This window comes from Schistocerca cancellata, chromosome 1 (assembly GCF_023864275.1).
Source record: "Schistocerca cancellata isolate TAMUIC-IGC-003103 chromosome 1, iqSchCanc2.1, whole genome shotgun sequence".
In the NCBI taxonomy this organism is placed as follows: Eukaryota; Metazoa; Arthropoda; class Insecta; order Orthoptera; family Acrididae; genus Schistocerca; species Schistocerca cancellata.
In genome coordinates, this window is record NC_064626.1 from 1,092,558,886 (window position 1) to 1,092,576,801 (window position 17,916).

At 44.1% G+C, this 17,916-nt stretch overlaps 1 protein-coding gene across 2 annotated transcripts in view; it reads right to left on the reverse strand.

Annotated features, from left to right (window-relative positions):
- LOC126091445 (RCC1-like G exchanging factor-like protein) overlaps nt 1–17,916 on the reverse strand; it is a 149,855-nt gene that overhangs the window by 46,950 nt on the left and 84,989 nt on the right. For both annotated transcript variants that reach the window (XM_049907062.1, XM_049907063.1), the window contains exon 5: nt 13,077–13,359. In XM_049907062.1, the coding sequence (XP_049763019.1) occupies nt 13,077–13,359 (283 nt within the window). The remainder of the gene's footprint in view (nt 1–13,076; nt 13,360–17,916) is intronic.

Below are 17,916 nucleotides of genomic sequence, written 5' to 3' on the forward strand. Positions count from 1 at the left end.
AAAATGCAGCTATCGCTCAGAATGCAAGAAGCAATATTAGATTGCTGATGAAGGCAGTGGCCAAAAGCTTTATGTAAGTGTCTTTTAATTTTGCCTGTCTGCAACTTAACGTGTCTCCTTTGCAGTAAGTAGCAAACTGTCTTTCCCTACATTGTTGATATTCCTACCTGGAGTTTCCAATGTTTGAGAAATAAAACTGCGCTGTTTTACAGATGGACAAGACCTGTCCAAACTTGACATTATAATCTCATCATGCATATAATATTTGGGTTGTTGTAAATTTCATTCAACTCATTACAGAATAGGATCCAGGATTTCCCACAAGCAATTTAGATGACTGTTGGCAGTACACAATATTCGTGTCTTCAGAGTATTTTGGATGTGACTCCTCTTGCAACTACAGTTTCTGCTCCTTTGCAACAACCATTTCTGTCTAACTATAAACTGTTTTATAGTTATTCTCATGCTGGACCAATTATTGTAAATCCTATCTCCTTCCTTTTTTTTCTCCCCCCCCCCCCCCCCCCCAACAGTTCTGGACAGAAGTATGAAGGTTTTGTCAACTGCAGCCCAAACAGCTTCCAGCTCTTTGTAGACAGCAGTCACATATCTTACATCTGTACATAACAAACACAGTTCCTAGGTATATTAGCTAAATCATATTGGAAGAGACAAATTGCTACTTACCATAAAAAAGACATGTCAAGTTGCAGACAGGTGCAATTAAAAGACACTTACATATAGCTTTCAGCCACAGCCTTTATCAGTAAGAGAGATATTCCATTCACACACAAGCAAGCACACTTCAGATGCACACAACCGCCAACTCCAGCATCTCTGGCCGGAATGCAACATCACGTGGGATGCAAGCAGCAATTTGGAGGGGGCGGGGAAGGGGAAAGGATGGTGTAGACAAATGCTGTCTGGTGGATTGGTGGAGGGTGTAGTGACAAGAATGTCAACAGGCATAGCATTGACAGGTTGTGGGACAGGAGGTGGGGAAAAAAGGAGCAAAAAAGGAGAGGAGTGGGGAAAGATGAGCAGATGCATTGGCAGAGTGCTGCAAATAAACAGGGTGGGAGATGAGACTGTGGAAAGAGGGGGTGGAAACTGTGGGGTGGAGGGTGTGGGGACAGTACGTTACTGTAGGTTGAGGCTGGAATAATTATGGGAGCAGAGAATGTGTTTTAAGGATAACTCTCATCTGCACAGTTCATAAAAGTTGGTGGTTGAGGGAAGGTTCAGATGGCTTGGATAGTGAAGCAGCCACTGAAATCAAATGTGTTGTGTTGAGATGCATGTTGTGCCACAGGATGGTCTAATTTGCTCTAGGCCAAAGTAAGACTAGTAAATGACATGGCAGCTCTCACAGGTGGCCTGAGCCCTGATGAGATAGAATAAACCTGTTAAACCTGTGACAGGACTGGAATAGGAAGTGCTCGATAGGTGATTGGGCAGATTTTGCACTTGGGTCATCCACACGGATAAGATGCTTGTGACAAGGGGTTGGGATTGGGAGGGAGTGGCACAGGAATGCACTAGGATGTTGGTTGGTTGGTTGGTTGTTTTGGGGAAGGAGACCAGACAGCGAGGTCATCGGTCTCATCGGATTAGGGAAGGACGGGGAAGGAAGTCGGCCGTGCCCTTTGAAAGGAACCATCCCGGCATTTGCCTGGAGCGATTTAGGGAAATCACGGAAAACCCAAATCAGGATGGTCGGACGCAGGATTGAACCGTCGTCCTCCCGAATGCGAGTCCAGTGTCTAACTACTGCACTAGGATGTTATGAAGGTTGAGTGGGGGATGGAATACTACTTCAGGAGGGGTGGGAAGTATCTCAGGTAGGATGTCCCTCATTTCAGGGCATGATGATAGGTAATCAAAGCCCTGGTGAAGGACGTGGTTCAGTTATTCTAGTTCAGGGTGGTACTGGGTGATGAAGGGAACACTTCGTTGTGACTGGTTCTTGGGGTTGGTGGTAGGATTGGGGATATGAGGGGAAAGGCACATGAGATCTGTTTGCAGATTAGGTCGGGTGAATAGAGCCTTTCTGTGAAGGCCTTGGTGAGACCCTCAGCAGACTGAGCAAGGGAGTTTTTGTCACAGCAGATACACCGTCTCTGGGTGGCCATACAGTATGGGAAGGATTTTCTGGTGTGAAGGGATGACAGCTATTAAAATGCAGATACTGTTGGTGGTTGATGGGTTTAATGTGGACAGAAGTGCGCATGGAGCCATCAGAGAGGAGGAGGTCAACATCTAGGAAGTTGGTACACTGGGTTGCGGAGGAACACATGGAGTGGATGGGAAAGGAGGTGATGAGTTTGTGAAGGAACAAAGATAAGGGTTTTGGCCCTGAGTCTAGATCATGAAGATATCATCAATGAACCTGAACCAGAGTAGGGATTTGGTGTTTTGGGAGGCTAGGAAGGTCTCCTCTAGATGGTCCATAAAAAGGCTGGCATAGGAGGGTGCCATGTGGGTGTCCATGGCTGTGCCACAGATTTGTTTACGTACCTTCCCTTCAAATGAGAAGTAGTTGTGAGTGAGGATTATGGTGTACAAGGAATGATGTAGTGGGTTTGGTGTATGAAGGACACTGGGAAAGGTAGTGTTCAATAGCAGTAAGACCATGGGCATGTGGAATCTTGGTGTATAAGGAAGTGGTGGCAACAGTGATAAGTAGGGATCCAGGAGATAAAGGGGTGGGGATGGTGGAGAGTCAGTGAAGGAAGTGGGTGGTGTCTTTGATGTGGGAGGCTACATTATGGTCATCTGGCTGGAGATGTTGGTCAATGAGGGCCAAAATTCTTTCAGTGGCGTACAATATGGTATGACTATGAAACAGCTGTCCACCGGGATGAATAACCATCGCCAAACTCTGGCCAAGAGTAAAGTAGACCATACTGTGGCACAACATGCAGCTGAACACAACAACGGCTGCTTCACTACCCGAACTATCTGGATTCTTCCCTCCCTCACCAACTTATAGGAACTGCAAAGTTGGGAGTTATCTTTAAAACACATTCTCTGCTCCCGTAATTATTCCGGCCTTTACCTACGGTAATGTACTGTCCCCAAACCCTCCACCCAACAGTTTCCATCTCCTCTATCCCCATTCTCATCTCCCACCCTGTTTATTTGCAGCCCTCTGCCAATGCATCCGACTGTCTTTCCCTGCTTCTCTCATTTTTTCCCCACCTCCCTGCACCACAACCTCCTGACATTGTGCCTGTTGATGTTCTAGTCCCTGTGCCCTCCATTCCAACCCAAGATGGCGGTGTTGCTGTTCTTGTATGTGTGAGGTGTGCTTCCTGTGTGTGAATGGTTTGTGTCTCTCTTTTACTGGTGAAGGCTGGGGACAAAAGCTATACATAAGTGTCTTTTAATTGTACATGTCTGCAAGTTGACGTGTCTTCTTCATGGTAAGTAGCAATCTGTATTTTTCTACATTGTTGGTATTCCTACTTGGAGTTTCTATTGTTTAAGTACCATATGTGAAAGAATAAAGACAATCTAAGGCTGTCTGGCCAAATAGTATAAAGAATCTAAAGATGTGAGATAATTATTATGGCGAAAGCTGACAGATTACCAGGATAATGTGACACTAACACACAATTAGGCAAAGGAATTTATTAATCACTACTCATCACAAACAGATAAACAGTTATGGTTAACCACTACTAAGAAGCACACAGTAAGGCAACTAAGCATAATGCTCTATACAAACTAAGTACAGCTACTGTTACCTGCCATGCACCGGTCTACATTACATATCTAAATTACATATTTTTCATGACAACTCTAACGAAGTATCTAACAAGTAAATGATCAGTTAATACAGTTTAAAATATAGATGAAAGAAAGAGTGCATTAGGTTTTACAAAATAGTCCTAATTCAGTTAGGGATGCAACCTTTAAGCTTGAAATGCCATTCAAATATTTACACTGCAATATTCTGCAGTAGATGTAGCCTCAGCTGTTGTTCACTTATACTATGTGATCAAAAGTATCTGGACATCCCCTAAAACATACGTTTTTCATATTAGGTGCACTGTGCTGCCACCTACTGCCAGGTACTCCATATCAGTGACCGCAGTAGTCATTAGACATCATAACAGAGCAGAATGGGGCATTCCTCAGAATTCACGGACTTCGAATGTGGTCAGGTGATTGGGTGTCACTTGTGTCATATGTGAGATTTCCACACTCCTGAACATCCCTATGTCCACTGTTTCCAATGTCATAGTGAAGTGGAAACATGAAGGGACACATACAGAACAAAAGCGTACAGGCTCACCTCGCCTGTTGACTGACAGAGACCGCCGACAGTTGAAGATGGTCGTAATGTGTAAAAGGCAGACATCTATCCAGACCATCACACAGGAATTCCAAACTGCATCAGGATCCACTGCAAGTACTATGACAGTTAGGGGGACGTGAGAAAACATGGAATTCATGGTCGAGTGGCTGCTCATAAGCCACACATCATGTCCGTATGTGCCAAACGATGCCTCACTTAGTGCAAGGAGCATAAACATTGGATGACTGAACAGTGAAAAAACGTTGTGTGGAGTGACAAATCACGGTACATGTTGTGGCAATCCAATGGTAGGGTGTGGGTATGATGAATGCACGGTGAACGTCATCTGCCAGTGTGTCCTGTGCCAACAGTAAAATTCAGAGGCGGTGGTGTTATGGTGTGGTAGTGTTTTTAATAGAGGGGGCTTGCATACCTTGTTGCTTTGCCTGACACTATCACAGCACAGGCCTACATTGATGATTTAAGTGTCTTCTTGCTTCCCACTATTGAAGAGCAATTCAAGGATGGCGACTGCATCTATCAACATGATAGAGCAGCTGTTCATAATGCACGGCCTGTCGCGAAGTGGTTACTAACAAAACTAAACTCCTCCCGAACAGGCCATGAAGGCTCAATGGACCGACCAGCCGCCATGTCATCCGCAGCCCATAGGCATCACTGGATGCGGATATGAAGGGGCGTGTGGTCAGCACATCGCTCTCCCAGACGTGTGCAATTTTCCGAGTCCAGAGCCGCTACTTCTCCATCAAGTAGCTCCTCAGTTTGCCTCACAAGGACTGAGTGCACCCCATTGCCAACAGCACCCGGCAGACTGGATGGTCACCCATCCAAGTGCTAGCCCAGCCTGGCAGCTCTTAACTTCGGTGATCTGACAGGAACCGGTGTTACCACTGCGGAAAGGCCGTTGGTGGTTACTAACAATAACATCCCTGTAATGGACTGGCCTGCACAGAGTCCTGACCTGAATCCTACAGAACACCTTTGGGATGTATTGGAACAGACTTCATGCCAGGCCTCACTGACTGTCATTGATACCTCTCCTCAGTGCAGCACTCCATGAAGAATGGGCTTCCATTCCCCAAGTAACCTTCCAGCACCTGATTGGACGTATGCCTGCGAGAGTGGAAGCTATCATCAATGCTAAAGGTGGGCCAAGACCATATTGAATTCCAGTATTACCAATGGAGGGCGCCACGAACTTTTAAGTCATTTTTAGCCAGGCATCTGGATACTTTTGATCACATAGTGTAAATATGTTTCAAGTGCCCAGTGTAGTCTATGCGAGGACTTTTTGAAATCCGTACTGCTAAATCACCCAATGTCTTCAGCTTTTCTTTACTTCCATATCAGAAAAATAGATTTACATAATTGCCTCCCCACAGAGCAAACTAATGCATATATAATAGGAAAATGAAACAGTTTGGGATCAGGATTATCTTTTGGTGTCCCGTATTCATAAACAGGTACTATCTTTTTCCAGTATGACCTTTTTCCTGTCTGAAATGGTATGTCAGGAAGCGTATTATTCCTTTTTTTGATAAAAGTATATTGTTTTTAATCTCTCTCCTACATATTGAGATACACCTCAGAGATGCTTTTTACTCAGAGAGTGTCACTTCTTATAGCTGTCGACAGATCTAAAATTATATTGCTTATTCCAGATTCATTAAATGCATGAGTAGGTTGTCAGCATAAGCTATTTATTGTTCCAGAGCTGAATCATCTTGCTGTAAGGATATCAGCAATGGTTCCATTTTTAAATCTCAAAAGGGCCTACATACTGATCCCAAGCAGTTTTATAATTAATGCATCAGATAACGGCAGATTCACCTTCGTGTGCTTACGGTAATCTTCCAGAAAATAAAGGAGCACTTGTGGACACTATACTACTCAAAAGAGAGAGAACAGTAAAGGCCACCAGAAACTGCCAAAGGTCCCAAAAATATCAGCTACATATTTTTCTTCCACTGATTTACATCATCTATGTGAAATGTCACTTGTTCTTTCTTTACGATATATGATGACATGTGAGCCAGTGCAATGAAATTTTCTAATAATTTGCTCATTACATCTATTAAACAAATTGGACAGTATGATTAATGAAACATGATCCTTTCCTGATTTCTTCAATAATATTTCCACTCCTGGACATTTTAAAATACTGGAAAATCTGTCTTGCATAAAAAATTCATAGAGAAGCCAATTTTACACAGGTTTTAATTTGAGTGATGATCTCTGTATAATTCGACAGAAATCTTGTCTGGACTGAGGACTTCCACTCCAATAGTGTATAACATCTGCTAATTCCTCCACCAAAATGACGTAAACTCTTAAGCCATTCTCATATTAATCAATTAAGCTCTTTGCTGTGTGAGTTCACACCTCAGGGTCCATGCAGACGGGGAGAAACATATATATAACAATAGCTCAACTGCACACACACACACACACACACACACACACACACACACACACACACACACACACACACACACACACACTAGAAAAAGTCCAATTCAGAGATGAAGACATAATCTTCAGCAGTCGAAGTCCACGAGGTCGGCATCCAGAGTGAACTGAACTTTGGGGCTGGTTCTAGCCCCTAAATCGCTGTCTCCAGCCAATCAGGTTTTGGTGTAGTGATACACCCTGCAGGCCGTGGCTCGAGCTCCCCCTGCAGGAAGTAGTGCTTGGAATGTCTGTTTTCATTATCTTGTATGTAAATAGCCGGTGTTTACCATGGTGCTTTTGGTACACCTTGGACATTGATAATCCTGTCTTCTGTGGTGTAATATGGGTTGCCGGCCCTCAGGGACTACCTTCCGTCTGGCATAATACCCCTCCCCCCTTTGGAAAAGCTGGTGCGGCACAGGCGACTGTGGGGGAGAGGTGGGGGGGGGGGGGGGGGGGGGGGGAGGTACCAATAGTCCAGAGCTGTAGGCTGATCTGCAGCTAAGTCCTCCTGAAGGAGGCAGTGGAACCCAGCCACCAGAGAGTAGGGTGCCGCCTTCCGCAAGAGGCAGCTGGAATGCCGAAGTAGTGGCAGTTGCGAGGCAATGTTGGGCTGTGCAAGTGGCACATGGACGTCCACGCTGTCCAACCAAGGCAGCGCTGAAGAGGGGCTGGGAGGAGGATTCAAGGGAAGGTCCAGAGTATTCAGGGGGCCTTGGGCTAGCAGCCAGCATCTGCTGACTATCTCCGGGAAGATCATCTACCAACTGAGGAGAGGGCATCAACATAGGCTCCCAGGAAGTGGCCAGCGATGGGAGAGAGAGAGGAGCCAGTGTTTGGGGTTGCGGCTGCTTGAGGAAACAAGGACGCAGTTGGTCACGGTGACATGAAACCACCCTGTTGTCCAGGCGTACGTCGAACAGTTATCAACCATGGGGCTGGATAACGACCCCCAGAAGCTATCTGGACCGGGGCCCAAAACCATGAGCCAACACCTTGAAGCCGGATGAATATTGGGAACTGCCGGGCAGGGCGCAAGATCCACCCTGTGGCAGGAGGAGATGGAGTAAGGTCCGAGGCTGGTGACCATGGAGCAGTTTGGCTGGACTCTTGTCACCCACTGGCGTGGCCCTGTACGTACTGAGAAATAACGTAAGAGCTTCTTCTGGAGAACAGTCCTCTGTGTACTTCTTCATCTGAGTTTTAAAAGTGTGAACTAAGGCACTCTGACTCTCCATTGGATTGGGTATGGAAAGGAGGAGTAAAGACGTGGTGGCTACCATTGTCATGTCAGAATTTGGCAAACTCTTAACTGCGAAATGTGGGCCGTTGTCTGACACTAAGGTGATGGGAAGGCCTTCAATGGAAAATATTTTTGACAGGGCCGTGATGGTATTCTCTGTGGTGATAGAGGAGCATTGGATAATGAAAGGGAAGTGGGAGCAGGCATCCGTGACGAGTAACCAGTAAGCACTGAGGAAGGATCCCGCAAAATCCACATGAATGCGTTCCCATGGGAGGGAAGCGGCCGGCCAGGACTGGAAGGAGCGATGCAGTGCAGGAAGGGCCTGGGTACACTGCTGACATCTCCGGCCCATGCACTCCACGTCTACTATCATGCCTACCCAGAAGACATGACGACGTGCGAGGGTTTTTGTCCGGGCGATACCCCAGTGACCTTGATGTAAGACGTGGAGTATCCGGGACCACAGGGAAGTTGGTACGATCACTCATGGATTGGCGTCATTTGCCACACGGAAGAGCACCCTGTTGACAGCCACCAGTTGATGGCGGATGGAGTAGAAGAATCAGAGGTCAGCCTGAGCACGAGGCAGAGGAAGCGTTGGCCAGGTGCAACAGTTCTAGGAGCAGATCTGCGGTCATCACTGCGGCCACCCTCTCAGCTGTGACTGGGAATGCAGTTAACGCATCCTGTATGTTGTCATTGACCTGAAAAATTAGGAGCTCCAATCCTGGCTGGAGGGGAGCCGAGACAAGACATCAGCGTTGGCATGCTGGGAGGTGGGCCGGAAATGGATTGTGTACCTAAAACATGAAAGGAATAGGTCCCATCGCTGCAGGCGGTGGGAAGTCTTCGTAGGTAACTGGGCTGACAGAGAAAATAAGGTCACGATGGGCTTATGGTCAGTGACTAAGCGAAGAGACATACTGTAAAGGTACAGGAGGAACTTGGTACGGGCAACCACGATGGCTAGGGCCTCCTTCTCAATTTGGAAATATTTGCATTGGGCGTCTGTAAGGGATTTAGATATGTACGCCACCAGGTGTTCTGATCCATCTGGTAGAAGGTGAGAAAGGACAGCCCCTACACCATAGTCTGAGGTGTCCATAGCCAAGAGGAGAGGAAGAGAGGGGTTATAGGGCATGAGACACGCCGCAGAGTGCAACCTCCGCTTTAAGGTTTGGAAAGCCGATTCACAAGTGGGGGACCAATGAAAAGGTACATTCTTTCGGCATAGGTGATGGAGGGGCACAGCAATGTGGGCGGCAGAGGGAATGAACTTTCAATAGAAAGCAATTTTACCCAGGAAAGACCGCAGTTGGTGGACGTCATGTGGACGGCAAAGGGCCGTTACAGCGGTGATGGCGATGTGGGAGGAGGTAGGTGATATGCCATCGCGGAAAATAATGTGACCCTGGTAGGAGATAGCAGCTTGAAAAAAGGAGCATTTAGCAAGGTTGCATTTTAGGCCTGCAGTCCACAGGCACAGGAACAATTGTCGCAGATGACTGAGGTGTTCTTCCTGGTACGGTCGGTGACGATGATGTCACTGAGGTGGGTTATACAACCTGGCACATCCCGCAGGAGCTGTTCCAAGTAATGCTGAAAGATGGCCGGTGCACTAGCGATGCCATACATGAGGCGGTTCGACCGGAACAGTCCAAACAGTGCGTTGACGACGGTCAAGGGAGTAGAAGGCTCATCGAAAGGTATTTGGAGGTAGGCCTCAGCAAGATCGATCTTCGAAAAAAATTGTCCCCCTGCGAGGTTGGAGAATGGGTCCTCGGGACACAGGAGAGGATAGTCTTCAACTTGTAGCTGAGGGTTAAGCGCAGCCTTGAAGTCGCCACAAACTCGCAGACGCCAATCTGGTCTCTTGAGGACGACCAAGGGTGTCGCCCACGAACTGTAACGGACTGGAGTGACGACTCCCTCCATGGTGAGATGGTCCATTTCTTGTTGAAAAGGCTGCTGGAGGGCTTGGGGAACTTGCCAAGCCAGGAAGTACTTCGGGCGGGCAGACAGTTTCAGCTGGAGTGACGCATGAAAATCTTGAGCACAGCCGACGCCTGGCGAGAAGATGTCTTGGAATTACATGCACAAGGTATCGACTGCCAGGAATGGAACCTGGGAAGACACCAGATGAACACTGTCGTCGATGGCGAAGCCAAAGGCCCAGAAGGCATCCAACTCGAAGATATCCACCATGGCCACATTGTTGACCACAAGGAAGGTAACTTCTCAGCGAACCGATTTATACAGGATGGAAGCCATGAACTGACCCAACAGGGCAATTGCTTGCTTATTATAAGTATGGAGGTGCTTAGGTGTGGGCGCCGTTGGGGGGGGGGGGGGGGGCGGAATCTTCGCATAAGAGAAATAGCTGATCAGTGAGACCACTGCTCTGGTATCCACCTGCATCTGCAGTGGCCAACCGTTGACCTGAACGTCAATCATCAGCTTGGAAGATCCCGAAGACTGCACCTGGTTGATATCCATGGGTACAGGCCCCCGATGGCCACTGGCCGGATGAGGAGGGGGTTGCCAAGATCATCAGACCGAACTGACATGTCCATTACAGGTACACACTGCACAATACGCCCACCTGTCAGGGCAGTCTTCCCGTGCATGGTTCTTAAGGCATCCCAGGCAGGATGGCAGCAGGAGGGGCAGGTGGCACTGGCGAGGGTGCAGGGGCCTCCGTGCACTGAAGGTCTGCGCTGGACCCATGGAGTCATCTGAGGGTGTGAATTTCTGGACAGGGCAGCTGCCCTGTCGACACTGTACAGAACAGGATGGTTGACGCCGGTGACTGGAATGGGCGGTGGCAACATCTTCGACCTTCGTCAGTGATGCGACGGGCTCCGAGGTGTCGTGGTTGAGGAGGGCCACCACTTCTGCGCAGGATTCCAAACGCAAGACTTTGTACTTGAATGCTAGATGAATGATCTGGTCCAGGGTAGGATCGTCAAGTCTGAGGGCATCGCGCCAGAAAGCTGCGTCAGGGGCGTCCTGGATGAGGTGGTCACGTGATTCTTTGGAGACTTGTGTGGTGAAGTGACATTTCCGGCTGAGACATTGCAGAGTCACTGCCCACTGTCAATAGGATTGGACAGCCTTCTTGCGACACTGGCAAAATTTGACACGGGCAGCCAACAGGTGGAACCGTCATCGGTAGTAAGCTGCAAGAACCTCACAAATCTGAGAGAAAGTCAAAGAATCCGGAGGTCGAGGTTGGAGTTTCGTCAAGAGAATATACACTTTGGACTGGTTCCGAAACAAAAAAATAGGAACGATGAGCAGCCTCTTAGATAACCTGGTTGATTTGAGAATGCTGTTGGAGCCGCTTCTTGCACATTTCCCAGTCTTCAGCATGCTCGTTGAAAGTGGGAAACGGCGGGGGTGGTGGAACCAGGTGGTTTTGCAAGAATTCCGTAAATAAACATTCCAGTGTATCGTGAGATTTCTTGCAAAACTGTTGAAAACCTTGTAGTAAGTCATGCACACTTTGGACCAGCTGCTGAAGTACAACTTCCGCCATGAGGAAGACACACGCAGGCACCAACTCTTTGCCACTTGTGTAGTGACTGACAATTCACAATTTCTCAGAAACACAGCTTTTATTTATGTAAGTTTACAAGGTTGATGACAGAACAACAACAGAAAGGTAAGAATAACGATGCCAGTTAAAGTCTCCTAATTGAGGCAAACAAAAAGTTCGTTTCTAAATTTTCCACAAAGGTTTGAGGTAACACACACACACACACACACACACACACACACACACACACACATACACACACACATTAGTAAAAGTCCAATTCAGAGACGAAGACATAATCTTCAGAGATCGAAGTCCACGAGGTCAGCATCTGGAGTGAACTGAACTTTGGGGCTGGTTCTAGTCCCTAAATAGCTGTGTCCAGCCAATCAGGTTTTGGTGTAGTGATACTTCCTGCAGGCCTTGGCTCGATCTCCCCCTGCAGGAAGTAGTGCTCAGAATGTCTGTTTCCATTATCTTGTATGTAAATAGCTGGTGTTTACCATGGTGCTTTTGGTACGCCTTGGACATAGACAACCCCATCCTCTGTGGTGTAATGTGGGTTGCTGGCCCTCAGATGCTACCTTGGCTCCAGCATAACACCTTCTACAATTCCTCCAATATTTGGAGTACATGGAGAAAAAGTGGAATGCTCCTGGCAGCTTCACTGTGGGCAACATGACAAGTAGGTTTCCCCCATTTGACAAAATACTTTACAGATCTACATCAGCTGTTTATTAACTGATTCTTGTGGTTGTAATCTCATCACTGTAGAAAGAACTGTCAGTGATCTGCTTAAATGTGTACTACCAATGCCAGGGTAAATTAATAAGGACTTTAATGTATGCAGGGAAGTCCAACACAGAATGTCATTAGTTAGTTCAACTCACATGTGAGTGAAGGAGAAAGTTCATTATTTGAAAATACAAACACCCAAAGGAAAGTAAGCACACTCTTGTGGAAATGTATTTACACAACATCGGAAACCAGTTTCCATGCAAGAATATATGACAATCCAGCACCTAACAGTAATACTCTCTCTCCCATTAATTTCACAATGATTTGTATACCAACAAAGTGTACACAAATACTGAAAATGAGTTTACAAAAAATAGGTTTACAAGTTGCTGTGAATATGCTAATTCATAACCCACATCTGTCTGTCAATGGTTAAAGAATGTTATCTACACCAGCGATGATAGTCCTCGTACATGCTCTCTTGAATCAAACAATAATTAAATGAGCAAAAGAGGGAACCACAATGTTCTACAAAACATTACATACAGCATAAATTCACTGACATGCTGTCGACTAGAACTACAGATAAAATGCTTCTATTTCTATAATAAATGAAAAGAACAAGTGAGCATAATGATAGTAAATTAATTGAAAATATAATGCAAAATGACCAGACTGTTTGAAAAGCATGATTCAGGATCAAAATAGAACATGGCATGCAGGAAAGACTGGCCATAAAATGGTACATTGATGCATTGTTTCTGACATTATTTATTCACCTGTGATCTTGTCCACAAAAGACGTTTTCAATCACAGCTCCACCAAGGGAAGGAATACAATGGACTGTCTGGCTCCCAGAGTACTTCTCATCTTCAATTATCCTCCTGCCACACTGTCCATAAGCATTATTGCCAAGAGTAAACGCTCCTTCTCTCTCTGATAATACAATAAGATGTGCACGCCCAGCAGCAACTTTCTTCACTCGACTGTGCACTGGCAACTCCACAGGGGCAGGTGCTAATACAAGCCCCAGGGGATGATCCCTACGTGGTGCATGGTACCCTTGAAACAAATATTGACAACAATGTACAAACAAAGGATAAAGTTTGTATTGAGTGCACTCTTAAAGTGACAACAGATAGCAAAACACAATTCAGCTTCACACATACACAATAAAATGCTGCTGGGTATACTCTGAAATAACATGAAGATACACACACAAGTCAACAGAAATACCAATAAGCAGAAGGCATATGAAGGAAAAAATCACTAACGAAGACACTTTTAGAGACAGTGAAAATTAATCAGGCAGATTGCACTTCATGACAGTTTAGAACAAACCTTCTTCTCCTCACCTTCCTCTTACTCTTCCATAACCTTTTGTTCCTTCTATAACGAAGAGGGAAACGGGCTAAGATTTCAATGTCCCTTTGGAAAAGTACTGTTACAGTGCAACAAAGATGAACAAAATCAAAGATCACACCATTCAAATAGCTAGCAATGCTTCTCAAACTAGAGTTAAGACTGTGACATACTTCAAGTAGCATGAAAAGACATTTATTAACCAGTTTCTTAATGCTGAGCACATAAGTGCAATTCCCTCATTTAGTCATACATAGTATGGTCTACATGTGGATGCCTGGAGGTAGATAAGTGAATTACTGCATGCTGGAAAGAAACAAGAGTCTAAAGATCACTTACTTAGTATACTCCATCAAAACACTTGTGCCAAGAGTAAATTGTAGGCTTGCTTGGAGGTTCTTTAACATATCCTGTGTGAAATTTACACTGAACAGTTGATGTACAGTTCACTTCATGAAATAAAAACATACAGCAAGCATACTTCTCACCAGTGAAAGTAGCCATTTTAACTGTGTGCTATCTGGTGCTCCTAGTGAGGAATGGGGTACTGATGCACTATGTGAATCAAACCTGAGACTGGTCGCTATAAAATGACACAACTACCGATTCTGTGAGTTATCTCAATAATTTTTTATATCATTTCAAAGTTATAAAGTGCTTTTTGACTAACACTCTATTTCTTTTTTTTTTTAATGTGAACATTTTTGGTTAGGCTTTACTGTGACTGTTATTGACATTAAAAGAAACTACAAGTTTACTGTTATCAGATGCTGTTTATTTATCTCCACAACACGTTACAAAGATTTAAACCTCTTAATATGACGTGTGTGTGTGTGTGTGTGTGTGTGTGTGTGTGTGTGTGTGTGTGTGTGTGTTTTGTGTTATGATTTTTTGGAGGAATTGTGGCACTGTCTAGTGGAGAAACAAAACACTATTTCAGAACACGGTTTTGGGTTTCTTTTGACAAAAAACTAAATGTATATCTAACAGTAAAAATGAAATAAGTAAAACAGAGTACCTACAATGGTCACAGGTCCCTTTCATTGTTGTACACATCACATGTATACTGTCATATTTTTTAAACAAATATGGTGTCAGAAAACTATTAGGTGCAAGGATCATACAGCAGAAGAGAAAACATTATCACAAAGTACAAAGAATATACACCGTAACAACATTATTACAGAATAAAGTTTTTATAGGATTTTGGAGATGTTTGTTTGCAGTGTCGAATGCATGCATTGGAATAAATAATTCAGGTGGTATATAAATCCAATTTTGACAAGGTAATATAGCTTAAACTTCATACTCATACGTACAATAATTATGTTGGCTACATTGGTAAAATTATATACAATTAACCATTTTGGTTGGGATTCACAGATAGGCTGGAGGCAGAGGGAGAGGAAGAGAAAGAGAAAAGGAGAGGGGTGAGAGAGGGGGAGGGTGGAAGGAGTGATTGTATGAGAGCAAACTTTACAAAGCAGGGGTCTTTAGATTATTTGTGTTACATGTAATAACTGCCAAAAGGTTGGGGTAATACATTGATTAATGCTGTACAATATGCAGATGGATGAACAATTTGCACCAATAGTTGATGTGCATACAGTTTCAAGCTGATGGGGGGTACAAGCTGTTGGTGTGATGATATATTTCTAAATGAGGTCAATCCCTTGAACATTTGTGGGCCATCATGGTAACATAACTAAATATTTATGGTAAATATTAAGGGGTGTGTGTGTGTGTGTGTGTGTGTGTGTGGGTGGGTGGGCGCGCGCGCTCGCGAGCGAGCGAACTGCAAATTTTAATAATGTAGGCAGTTGCTGAAAACAGGGATGATACTATTGTAAATACTGTCATTTCTATCATTTAAGATGGATTCAGGTTGTTTTGTTTGGTGTTTGTGTATTTGGAGTGTTCCAAGGATGTCTAGCTGGCAGCACTAAAAAACAAAAAATACCACACATCAGCAATAGCCACCACTTGCATGAAACAAAATGCCATTTTAACAACATAAGCATCAGCATCCTACACATCCAACCCAATGGCAAAAAACTAGATTATTATAAATGATGTCCTTATGAGGGGAGGCTTTCAGAGAACATATCAATGCTTAAATGCAACAAAATCAAATGCATAAAGTTTCTGACATAAAACTGTTGTAAAAGTGAAATTTTTATTGTCAGAGGGTGACCAAATAGTCAGTCAAGTAGGTCATTTTAAACTATTAAGACTGAGAGTAGACAGAAGACTTTATCTTGAAAGTATTACATTCAAGGGATGGGTGAACATAGGGTTGTCGTACTGGGAATGGATATTGTAATCCCCAAATACTCCAAAAATAAATGAAAAATATAAATATTCAAAAACGCAGAGAAAAATCCACTTGACTCCTTCCTGAGAGACAATCTCCACTCCTTCCAAATTAATAACGTAAGTGCAGAACAGATGTGGCTTGAATTCAAAGTAGTATTATCGGCAGCAGTTGAGAGATTTATACCAAATAAATTAACAAGTGACAGAACTGATCCTCCTTGGCACACAAATTAGGTCAGAACATTGTTGCAGAAACAATGAAAAAAACATGCCAAATTTAAACAGACGCAAAATCTCCAAGTTTCGGGATCTTTCACAGAAGTTCAATATTTAGAGCAGACTTCAATGCGAGATGCTTATAATAGTTTCCACAATGAAACTTTGTCTCGAAACCTGGCAGAAAATCCGAAGAGATTCTGGTCGTATGTGAAGTACGCAAATGGCGAGAGACAATCAAGGCCTTCTCTGCGTGACAGCAATGGAGATACTATTGAAGACAATGCTGCCAAAGCAGAGATAGTAAACACAGATTTCCGAAATGCCTTCACAAAAGAAGACAAAGCAAATATTCCAGAATTCAAATCAAGAACGGCTACCAACATGAGTAACGTAGAAGTAGATATCCTCAGAGTAGTGAATCAATTTAAATCACATAATGAAAGCAAGTCTTCTGGTCCAAATTGTATACAAGTAGGTTCCTTTCAGAGTATACTGATGCAAGAGCTCCATACTTAACAATCATATACAACCGTTCGCTCAACAAAAGATCCAAACCCAAAGACTCGACAGTTGCACAGGGTACAGGTCACATGAATATTCAAGAAAGGTAGTAGGAGTAATCTGCTAAATCACAGGCCCATAACATTAACATCGATATGCAGCAGGATTTTGGAACATATACTGTGTTCGAACATTATGAATTACCTCAAAGAAATCAATCTACTGACACACAGTCAACACGGATTTAGGAAACACTGTTCTTGCGAAACACAACTAGCTCTTTACTCACATGAAGTGTTGAGTGATATTGATAAGGGATTTCTAATTGACTCCATCTTTCTGGATTTCTGAAAGGCTTTTGACATTGCACCACACAAGCGGCTTCTAGTGAAACTGCGTGCCTATCGAATATTGTCCCAGTTATGTGACTGGATTCTTGATTTCTTGTCAGAGAGGTTACAGTTTGTAGCAATTGATGGAAAGTAATTGTGTAAAACAGAAGTAATTTTTGGCATTCTAATAAAACAGAAGTGTTTTCTGGTGTTCTCAAAGGTAGTGTTTTAGGCCCTTTGCTGTCCCTTATCTATACACATAATTTAGGAGACAATCTCAGCAGCTCCAGAATGAGATTTTCACTCTGCAGCTGTCATTTATTGACTAGTAAAGTCACCAGAAGATCAAAAAAAATTGCAAAATGATTTAGAAAAGATTTATGTATGGTGAAAAATTTGGCAATTGACCATAAATAATGAAAAGTGTCAGGTCATCCACATGAGTGATAAAAGGACTCTGTTAAACTTTGGTTACATGACAAATCAATCAGATCTAAAGGCCACAAATTCTACAAAATACCTAGGAATTACAATTACAAACAGCTTAAACTCGAAGGGGGACACAGAAAATGTTGTGTGGAAGGCTAACCAAAGACTGTGTTTTATTGGCAGGACACTTAGGAATGTAACAGTTCTACTAAAGAGACCGCCTAAACTAGAATTGTCTGTCCTCTTTTAGAATACTGCTGTGCGGTGTGGGATCCTTATCACACAGGATTGTGGAGTACATGGAAAAAATTCGAAGAAGGGCAGCATGTTTTGTATTATCGCAAAATAAGGGAGAGTGTGTCACTGAAATGATGCAGGATTTGGGATGGACATCATTAAAACAAAAGCGTTTTTTGTTGCGGAGAAATTTTCTCATGAAATTCCAATCACCAACTTTCTC